Raw genomic sequence first — 11,343 nt, 5'->3', positions numbered from 1 at the left:
AGGACCGAGCCTAAGGCCGGTCCCACCTCGGACAAACGATGTCCGGGGGGTATAAATTAAAAAGGACCAAGCCCAAGGTTGGTCCTGCCCCATACGAACGATGTTTGAGGGATATAAATTAAAGAGGACCGAGCCTAAGCCTGGTCCCACCCCGGACGAGCGATGTCCGGGGGTATAAATTATAAAAGGTCCAAGCCTGAGGCTGGTCCTGCCCCCGACGAACGATGTCCGGGGGTATAAAGTTAAGAGGACCGAGCCCAAGGCCTGTCCCACCCCGGACTAATGATGTCCGGGGGATATAAATTAAAAAGGACCGAGCCTAAGGCCGGTCCCACCCCGAACGAGCGATGGCCGGGGGTATAAATTAAAAAGGACCAAGCCCAAGGCTGGTCCTGCCCCGGACGAACGATGTCCGGGGGAATAAAGTTAAGAGGACCGAGCCCAAGGTCGGTCCCGCCCCAGACTAATGATGTCCGGGGGATATAAATTAAAAAAGACCGAGCCTAAGGCCAGTCCCACCCTGGACGAGCGATGTCCGGGGGGTATAAATTAAAAAGGACCAAGCCTAAGGCTAGTCCTGCCCCGGACGAACGATGTCTGGGGGTATAAAGTTAAGAGGACCGAGCCCAAGGTCGGTCCCGCCCCAGACTAATGATGTCTGGGGGATATAAATTAAAATGGACCGAGCCTAAGGCCGATCCCACCCCGGACGAGCGATGTCTGGGGGGTATAAATTAAAAAGGACCAATCGCAAGGCTGGTCCTGCCCTGGACGAACGATGTCCAAGGGTATAAAGTTAAGAGGACTGAGCCAAGGCCAGCCCCGCCCCGGACTAATGATGTCCGGGGGATATAAATTAAAAAGGACCAAGCCTAAGGCCGGTCCCACCCCGGACGAGCGATGTCCGGGGGGTATAAATTAAAAAGGACAAAGCCCAAGGCTGGTCCTACCCCGAACGAACGATGTCCGGGGGTATAAAGTTAAGAGGACCAAGCCCAAGGTCGGTCCTGCCCCGGACTAACGATGTCTGGGGGATATAAATTAAAAAGGACCGAGCCTAAGGCCGGTCCCACCCTGGACGAGTGATGTCCAGGGGGTATAAATTAAAAAGGACCAAGCCCAAGGCTGGTCCTGCCTCGAACGAACGATGTCTGGGGGTATAAAGTTAAAAAGGATGAAGCCCAAGGTTGGTCCTGCCCCGGACGAACGATGTCCGGGGGTATAAAGTTAAGAGGACCAAGCCCAAGGTTGGTCCCGCCCCAGGCTAACGATGCCCTGGCCTACAACTGATAAAGGGAGAACAAGGTTCCAAAATAAACTCAGCCAAGTTGGCCCTGGCCGTTGGAGTCGGGATTAGAAACTTGGCGGTTAGGTCTGAAAATTCGACAAGCTAGTCAGTTGGTCTAGTCCAGGCCATTGGAACTAGGACCAAACCCTCAATCAATCAGGCGCGGCAGTAAAATGAAATCTCTACTCGGAATAACAAAAAGAAATATATATGTGAAAGCTGGAGAAAATAACATAGTGTTTTGGACACGTACGCGTCCGAACAAGTTACAAAATTAAAAAGAAAATGAGACAAGGCGAGGATCCGGGCCTAGGCTTCATCCGCCAGGAGCTTCGCGTCTTCCTTCTCCTTGGCCTCGAACTCGGCCAGCTTTGATTCTAGATTGGGGAAGACCAGGAGGTTCATACTCTTGTCCTTGCACCAAGCCATGTAAATGGCCTCCTCGAAGGTGACCTCCAGCATGCCCTCTGCCTCCTCCTTCTCGCGGCAGGATGCTTCGTGCGCCTCCTTCTCCTCAAGAAGAGAATCGCTCAGTTCGCAGACCTGGGCCTTCCAGGTCTGGATCTCCTCCTTGTCCCGGACGGACTGAGCTGCGGCCGCCTCCAAAAGTGTTGCCCTCTCATCGGCCTTTTTTTCTTTCGGGGACAAAGCCTCTTCCACTCCGGCCTTGACGCGGTCGAACTCCTCACGATCCGCCTAGGCCTGGGTCGTCCCCCTGGCAAGGGCCTCCTTGGCGGCCTCCCTCTGATTCGCGGCCGCCTCCAGCTCCAGCTTGGTCGTCTCCATCTTCATGGCCAGCTCGGCCACCAGATCGGCAATCCGGTGGGACAGCAGGTCAACCTAGAGCAAAGAAAAGTTAGGAGAAATCCTTATTAACAAGTAAGAAGGGGGAAGAAAAAGACAAGTGAAACTTACTGCGGTGGCCTGATGGCAGAGAGCCTGGGAAATGAACAGCACGTCTAGGTTGGCTATCGTGGCATACCGCTTGAGTTGGAGGTTGGACATGGTGTTCCCCACCTGGTCCAACAGGTCCGCCGCCAAGGGGGTCGTGTCTTGCCCGAGCTTAGGGCGGAAGCCCGTTTCAGCGGCTGGCTGATCCATGATCCGCTGAGGGGTGCTAAATGCCGCCGGACGATCCGCAAATTCTACTTGACGGCAGATCGTCAAGGCCCTGTATGTTTTGTCCCTCCAGCCTCGATCATTTCCCCAGGTCCGGTTGATCATCCGAGACTGCTCCTCCCGTACAACAGCCTCCCCCTCCTCGAGTAGAGTTGGACGTACTGGAAGGACTGGCGCAGTGGGGATCTCTCTCACGGTGAGCCGACTCTCGCCGTGCGACTCATCGGCCGAGCCAGGCCGCCTCATCTGGGGCCTCTTCCCGATTTTGGCCTCTTCAGCGCAGGCATCCAGGCCCTTTTTTTTGGAGTTTTGACTGGCCGCTACACCCGCCTCCAATTCTATTACCGGGTGTTGGGTGGGGCCGGAGACTGCAGCCAGCTCCACGGCTTGAATGGGGACCACGGCAAGGGCTCCCCCACCAGGACGAAGCTCTGTCCCGGACGCATCCTTGTTGAGGCTGGGTTCTGGGCCCTTCGCCTCGTTTGCTTTCCTGGAAGCTTTCCTGGCCGCCCTATTCTTGAGGAGCTGCCTCATTTCGCTGGCGGGAGTAGACATGCCGGAGTCTCCTACAAAAGCACAGAAAAAGGAATTAGTATTGCAAACCAGACAAAAAAGAAAAAGAAAAATAAATATCAACATCAAAACTAATAATGACCCGGGACGAACCCTCATCTGTGCCCCGGGCGCGACTCAACTCTTCTAAAGCGAAGGAATGGACTCGGTCCCCCATGTCGTCCGGGTTCAGGAAATTCCCATACTGAAGGAACCCGGATAAAAACATAAGAACCTCCGAGCCTACGGGGATGGGAGTCGAAGGTCTCGTCTCCCCATCAGCCCCGAATGCAGGGCTTCGGAGTACTAGCCTATCCCTATCTAAGTCCCCGACTTAGGGAGCATAAGTAAAGATTAAAGGGGAGTTACCTCGCCCCGATACGCTAGCCCCAGGAGTCCCCGTGTTCGGTAGGGCGTCCTCGAAGAGCTCCTCCAGCTCCTCCGAAGAGGCTGCCTCCGTCTGGGCCTGATCCTTCTTTCACTGGGCCGCGTCAGCTCACGCCGCCTTCTCCACTTATGCAATGTGGTCCAAGGCCAGTTGTTCCGGGACGGCAACATTCTTCTCACAGGAGATGCCCCGAAGGTTCAGGATGACAATGGTTTGGGTGGCCGTGAGCATCCCAACCACTCGGAGGTTGTCCATGTTAACGTAGCCACCTATGTCCAGGTCATCCGCGCTCAGCCCAGAGTAAAACTTCCTCTGTTCCATGATGAACTTGGTGAGGGGAGTTTGAGCAAAAGGTCCTGCCACCCGGAGGAACATGATGAGAAACGGAGAAAAAGAGAATAAAAACAAAGAGAAAAAGGATCGGGGAATCACTTACCCACTCGCTGGAAGTCTAGCAACAGTGTAGGGTTCTTCTCCACGAGGAACCTGGACGTCATAAACTAATAATGACGGACGTCCGAGGGACGCTTCCAGGAGCTGGTGGGAGCGGGGTAGCTACCTCGCGGCTTCAGTCTGTAGAAGCCGTCCAAGGTCTTATCCTTGACGTTGACCTGCGGCTCCATCATGTTGAAATATAAGACTTCTGCAGGGGTCGGCTCTGCGATCTCCTGCGCAATGCAGAACACTCGCCATCCTGCGAGTAGCAAGTACGCTTGTGGCAGGAGTTGGAACGACGCGATCCCCACATACGTCAAGAATCGCACGAAATAATCGTGGAGCAGGAGCGTGTTTCCCGCGCTGATGTTGCTGGTGCTCCAGGCCCCGAATCTCTCTACGGACGTGTGTGCCTGCTCCTTGTTCCTGGCCATGCAGTTGTGGAAGAGTCCGGGGGTGGATTCTATGCCCAGACGCTTCTCCAGGAGGTACATCATCCGGTAATTCAGGAACAGGTTGGGCATCGCATCCATTTCCCACTTGTTACCCTTGGGTGTCCGGGACCCAGAGATGACGATCGGGGCCCTGTTGACTTCTTCCTCTGAATGGAGAGTGACGCTCGTTTCCATAGTTGATGATCTGGGAACAAAGAAAGAAAGCCAAGTAGTCAGTACCTAAACCCAAGAAAGTTGGTTAAGGTACAGGGGGTCTCCTAAGGACTGCTTGGAGCCCCTTCGCCCTTCGGATCGGGTCTGGGATCACCAAGGAACCACGATACCCTGATCGGGAACGGAAAAAGAGCTACTAAGGCTCCGCCATCTGTCCGGGAAGCATCTGGATACGAAGCAACCCAAACTAAGCGGCCTTCCTAACAACTCCTAAATGTAATCAGATTCTAGCAGCCTAAACATGTGAATTAAAAGAACAGCCTAAGTTCATATATTCATCAAGAGGGTTAGAAGGACTTACTGCGAGTTGTTGGTCGTAGAAGATGGTGGTTGTTCGGTGGTAAGAACGGCAGAACTTCATTCTTGAAATGGTGAAGCTGGTTCAGCAATTCGTCGATAGGACAGACACAGGACAAGTTCTGAGGCGGATAGGCAGACGCTGGGGCCGTAGGGAATAGACGACGGCGTAGAATTAGCAGACGATGGTGGATGTCGCCGGCGATATCGGACATGCAAAGCTTGGGCAAAGCTGATCATTTCTTAAGATGGCTCGAGAGTGTAAAAATGTCAAATGAGCGTCTGTGGGATATTTATAAAGGCCCAAATCCTGGCCTCTGATTCAACGGACATGTGTTCCCCCATCGGACGGTCCAGAATTGTCCAGGGGCATTTATGAGCGGATGCCAAAGGTCGCCCTATCCTACGGTCCACCTCAACACAGAAGTATTAATGATGGACCCCCGTGCAGATGGGACGCTTCGAGATCTGTGCTAACACACTAGCCTAGGCTTAACGACCCTTGAGATGGCTAGGCGACCTTTCAAGGTCGAGACCCATCCATGCAGCAGTCACCTGGTGACACGTGTACCCATATCACGAAGTGGGACTTAGGTAAACGTACCTGGACACTGGTAAATGGTCTGGGGCCAGCATACGGCCAACGTCACTGCCCTCTGTCACGGACCCACGGTTCCAAGCAGGAACTGGGAAGGCAACCGTGGATCGTCCGGGAGCAAGGCAAGCCTCCACCTGTTGTCCCCAGGCGAAGGCTTAGGGGGTAAATGTTATCCCCATTTCCTGACGTGGGCCCGGGACGGTGGTCTAGGCCCATGGTCTGGGTGTTCAAATGTGGGCCCAGGGAAAGCCCACTTGGTACAAGAATATCCAAGGGGCCCGGCCCTAGCGCGGTTCTAGGCCCGGACGGTATCCGGGATGTTGATCTAGGGCAGTTGTCTGGGAGACGTACAGACAACCCAGAATACCGTTGAAGTATACGTAAAACGGTCTCGGAGTCTGGTAAACGGTCTGGGCCTGTGGTAAACGAAGAGGGACAAAGGTAAACGAACCCAGATCAGGTCGTCCCCGGTTGGTAAGGAAAAGCATCCATGACCCTGAAGCCGCCCCACGACGCGTGGGGGTTGTCCCCACTTTTCACCTGCGGAAAAGGCCACCTCGGGATTACACGCCGCTGTTTCAGACCTGCACTGACACGTACTCTGACTGGTTTAGTCCCCTGAATCAGCCTCGTAACTCAAAGTGTCCAGACCAAAAGCACCGTTTTGTGGGGCAAAACCTAGTTCTTGGGACGCCCTATTGGGCCTTAATTAGTCTTGAATTTATGTATGTTTTATCTTTTATATTGGGCTTCCACCAGAGAAGCCATGAGCATTCGCATCTTTGATGGGCCCGGGTCATACCCGGCCCAGACCCAGTGTTCCCATGAGCCTATAAATACAGGCGATAGAACACTGAAAAAAGGACCCTCTCTTCGACTTGTATACAGTTACTCTGTCAAAACATGGAGAGAAACTCCATTGTAAAAGACTTTCCAAGCTCTAATACAACTAACTCGTGGACTAAGGCTCATTAACGCCCCAACCACGTAAAAATCCCGTGTTAATCTTCTACTTTCCATATCATTATTCTTATCTAATACCCATTAGTGTGGTTTCTGAAAATCTCGGTAAACAACAGCAAATTACAAACACTGTCATTCATCTTTATACATCATAACATCATCATAAAATTTGGCATCAATATCATAAACATAAGCATATCCATGTCAACATAATGCCACCATCATATCATAAACATTATAACATCATAACAAAATCATAAGCATCACCAAACATCATAACATAATCATAAACAATTCCTTGTGAACATGGCCCACTAACTTGTCCATGCCACCCTTTGAGGTAAACAAGAGTCTCTGGTCCTTGAATAACCTCTGCGCGTCCGCCCATGGAGTTACGTCTTCATATCCTTAGTAACTCGGGTTACGTCTTCTTTATCCTTAGCAACCCATTTTGATGTGTCGCGTTCATCACGCTAACATCCATTCATATCATACAATATTCATACAAGCCAACATATCATCACATTATGGCATTCATAATTCATAACATTTAACCCCAAGGGGTGGCTCAGTTGGTTAGGGCGAACTTGAGGAGATAATCCCTCACAGATTCGATTCCCCACTGAGTCATTAAACCTCAGGGGGCCACTGGGGCGATCTCCGGCTGAAGCGATGGTCAGGGCGGTCCAAGGAGGGTCATCCACTAATGGATGGACCTCTGGGCATGCTGATATCGCTCAAGTGGTAATTACCACTTGGCACCAGGGCCTCCAGGGATTAGTGGGGGTGGGGCCCCTGATACCCTGGGTTAGCAAAAAAAAAAAAAATTCATAACATTTCATTCACACAACAGTCTTACCATTCATAATATAACATTCATAAGCTCTATCTAACTTCCTTACCTCAGGTCCAAGCTAAGTAAAACCACAACTTCTCAACGAGCCTATACCATAATCAAAACGACATTCCTTAGCTTCATATAATTACTATTTTGCCCTCTCTTATAACTCATGTGTGCACGGGCCATGCACACATGGTAGGAGTTACACACAATATACAAATATGCTTAATTACACATAATAAGGTCATAAAAGAATAATGCTCATTCTACCTATATTGCATGCATGATCTTTCTATAAAAACTACATGGTTGCATAATAGACATTATTTTTGACGTAAAAGTGAATTTGCATGCAACATGCATACGTGGAAACATTGCGTAAATGTGGCGTTTAAAATGATAATTCCATGCGTCTTACTTCTATCGTTTTAAAAATAATAGACTTGTAGCATGTGTTTTGTTTACCATTGTTTATCTTCTTAAAATTACTAGGTTGATTAAATCTCCCAATGCATTCTTTTTATTTCATAAAAACAATTTTATTTAGCCATTAAGAATATATGTGATAAATCCATTTATTATTTTCAAATTACAAAGAAATAACAAAGGCTTGAAATTTATTTAAAAAAAAAATACCTATGATTACCATGTTTCCTTAGAAAAATATCAATTTAATTTTAATTAATAGAATTACATAACTAATGTGAGAAAAACATAAATTTTAAGTGTGGGAAAAAAATATACTTTTAAAACCTTTCTCCGTTAAGGAAATAAGAGTTGCTATGTTTAGTATTCCTATTACTAAATCGCCTGGTCTTGATGGTTATGGTTCCGGCTTCTTCAAGTCTATGTGAAAGGAGATTGGTCAGGATATATGCTCAGCAATCATTCATGGTTTCTCTACAGGCCAATTTCCTAAAGAGCTTCATGAAACAACTTTATCCCTGATTCCTAAAGTCTCTAATCCAGCTAGGGCCTCTGATTACAGACCTACTGCTTGTTGCTCGACCTTGTATAAAGTCATGGCTAAGTTGTTGTGTTCTCGGCTGGCAGTGGTGCTTCCCTATCTCATTCAATCTAATCAAGGTGCGTTTGTTCGTGGTAGATCTATTGCTCACAATATCATGATTCTTCAAGATTTAATTAAGAATTATGGCAGAGCTCTTACTTCTCCTCGTTGTGCAATTAAAATTCACCTTAGCAAGGCGTATGATACGGTTGATTGGCAGTTTTTGGAAAATCTCTTGAAGGCCTACTGTTTTCCAATGAAGTTTATTGGCTGGGTTATGAATTGTATCAGGAGTACTTCCTATTCTTTATTGATTAATGGTCGGGTTCAAAGCAGTTTCAAGGGGGAAAAAGGTCTGCGCCAAGGGGATCCTATGTCCCCTCTTCTCTTTTTTCTCATTATGGAGTACATGACCAAATGTCTGCAACTGGATGCCAGATCCACTTCATTTCGATTTCACCCTATGTGTAAGAGCCTGAAGCTCATAAACTTGTGTTTTGCAGATGATGCAATCCTGTTTTGCAATGGCTCTATTGCGGTTGTTAATGTTCTTAAGGACTCTCTTAGGAAGTTTACTGAAGCATCTGGGCTGACTATTAATACTAAGAAGTCTCAGATTTATTTTGGAGGGTTAATGCAGCTGATAGGACTGAGATAATGCAGGTTCTTCAACTTCCAGTAAGGTCTTTCCCTCTTCATTATCTTGGGGTGCCTTTGAGGCCTACTAAATGGAAGCATGTGGACTGTGAATTTATAGTCCAAAAAATGAGAATAAAACTATTTTCCTGGTCTAGTAAACACTTGTCTTATGCTGGCCGATTACTGCTCATTCAAACTGTTCTATTTGGATTGAGAAACTACTGGATGTTAGTGTTTATTTTACCTCAAAGCATCATCAAGGAGGTTGAGAAGTTGTGTAGATAGTTTCTTTGGGGGGCCTCGGGAACTCGTAGTAAATTGCATTTAGCTTCTTGGCATCAAGTTTGCATGCCTAAGGCTTATGGAGGGCTTGGGCTTAGGGATGGAGCTAGCTGGAATAGAGCACTTCTTGCCAAGTATGTTTGGGTTGTCTCTACTAGACAAGACTCTCTTTGGGTCAAGTGGATTCAGCATGTTTACCTAAAGGGGGTTAACTTTTCGAACTATGTTTTGAAGCAAGACAGTAGCTGGTATTGGCGCAAACTTTGCCATCTTAGAAACAGATTCAGTGAAGGAGAGGTCTTGGCTGCTGGTCTTTCTGGGACATTCAGGCCATCAAAGCTGTATAACAACTCCCTAAACCAGCAAATTGTGGCCTATAAGAATGCGGTCTGGTGTCGTACTACTCTCCCTAAGCACGGGTTTTTATTATGGATGGTGGTTAACTCTTTCCTCCTAACTAGAGACAACTTGGCCAAATGCACCATTCCTCTTGATAGCTCTCTCTGCCCGGTTTGGGAAGACCAGTGGGAGAGCCATAACCATCTGTTCTTTGATTGCTGTTTATCCAAGAGAATCTTGTCTTGCATCTTTTCTTGGCTTGGTTTTCGCGCTTGGGCCACGAGGTTCTCGGACTGGACTGTGAGGCTCAATTGTGGGCATAATGACAGTATGAGCATGATTATTAATATGAATCTTGCAGCTGTGGCGTATCAAATTTGGAGAAATAGGAATAGATGCATTTATGATGGTTTCTCATTAACAGCTAATTGCATAGCTAAAGATGTAATTACCTTAGTCCAATATAGATTATTCAGTGTTCATAGTAGGAAGGCTCTTCCTCATCTCAAGCTTTTCTTAAGGAAGCTTTCTTGTATGTAGAGTGAGGTTGTAGATTGTTGGTTGTATTCTGGTTCTTTTTTGGGCAGATTGCCCTTGGTTGTACTTGCTTGTTTGTTCAATGAAGGTTATTTCTTCTTGACCAAAAAAATATATATATACTTTTGCTTGAATTACTTTAAGACTTAATTTTATGTAACACAAATTCATATGTGAAAATTAAATAACTATTTAAAACTTTTTAAACTAAACTTTCAGCCATTATTTAAAAATCACAAGTGAATTAAATCAAACATTTTTCTTAATATAATTAAAGAAAATCATAACTTGTAAAATAACCACTCATATTAAGTTAAAAATATCACTTTTAAATTTTACCAATGTTTAGGTTATTAATTTATTTCAAAATACCAATCAAATTCCTTTTATTGAAACACACTTTATATTTTTAAACAAAAATTCTAGCAATCACATTTATCATTAAAATCACCATCCTTATTTTTAAAACTCATATTTTCTCAAAAATATAACAAAAAAAAATCTGTAGGTAATTATTTGTGCAAAAAATCATTTTAATTGTGAATTAGAGCACCATTTTATTTTCACAAACACCACATATCATTAGTCATTCTTATGCATACATATCCTTATTTCATCAATCTTTTCACCTTTTAATCACAAAATCAGCAAGCATCAATCACCATGAATTTTATCTTTTACCTTATGCCTCATAAAATTCATACAAGATCATTAATGTTTCATAAACACAATAATTCACAAATCTATCATGCTCTTATTATACAAATAATTCAAAGAACATAACTAATACATATTCACATACAGCCTTATAAAACCTTATTCTTTTTCTAATGAGTTCATGCATGCAACCCAACAAAATAATAATACCACATGCAGGAATAACATAACACAAATCCTCATACACTACAACAAAAAAGGACATTTGCGTCAGTTTAGCACTGCCACAGTTGAGTTTTTGTGTCAGTTTAATATGTGATGCAATTGCCCATGACGCAAATGCCAGGCGTTTGCGTCAGTGGGGCACTGCCACAAATGTTAAAAACGAGTATTTTTTGCGTCAGTTGGGCATTGTCACATGAAGTATTAACCAGAGAAATTACAAATGTTTATGCCAATTTCCCTGGCCTATTTTGATAAAAAAAAAAACAGCCGCAGAAACATAAAAACAGCAGCAGAAACAGAAAAACAGCAGCAGAAACAGAAAAACAGTAGTATGAACAGAAAAACAACAGTATAAGTTTTTATAAACATTTATCTAGAGTTAACATTTGTGATCAAAACTATAAAAGTAATTAAAATATCAAAGTTAATATATGTACTCTTGTGTTCTAAATTTGTAAGTGTTAAACCTACTTAAACTAAAATTTCCTCAGCCACTTGCTCATTTG

At 45.8% G+C, this 11,343-nt stretch overlaps 1 protein-coding gene across 1 annotated transcript; it reads left to right on the top strand.

The window, feature by feature from the left end:
• Positions 1-9,145: 9,145 nt before the first annotated feature.
• LOC133779857 (uncharacterized) lies at positions 9,146-9,958 on the top strand. Its single transcript, XM_062219758.1, has one exon. It carries the CDS (start codon positions 9,146-9,148, stop codon positions 9,956-9,958), a length of 813 nt encoding a protein of 270 aa, XP_062075742.1.
• The last annotated feature ends 1,385 nt before the right edge of the window (positions 9,959-11,343 follow it).

The sequence above is a fragment of the Humulus lupulus genome, chromosome 5 (genome assembly GCF_963169125.1).
Source record: "Humulus lupulus chromosome 5, drHumLupu1.1, whole genome shotgun sequence".
In the NCBI taxonomy this organism is placed as follows: Eukaryota; Viridiplantae; Streptophyta; class Magnoliopsida; order Rosales; family Cannabaceae; genus Humulus; species Humulus lupulus.
The sequence above is the reverse complement of the archived record's forward strand: the minus strand, read 5'-3'. Positions and strand labels throughout refer to the sequence as shown.

What these genes read in the sequence shown, in the direction of transcription:
- LOC133779857 (XM_062219758.1), top strand. Translation starts at nt 9,146, where the DNA reads ATGCCTAAGGCTTATGGAGGGCTTGGGCTTAGGGATGGAGCTAGCTGG.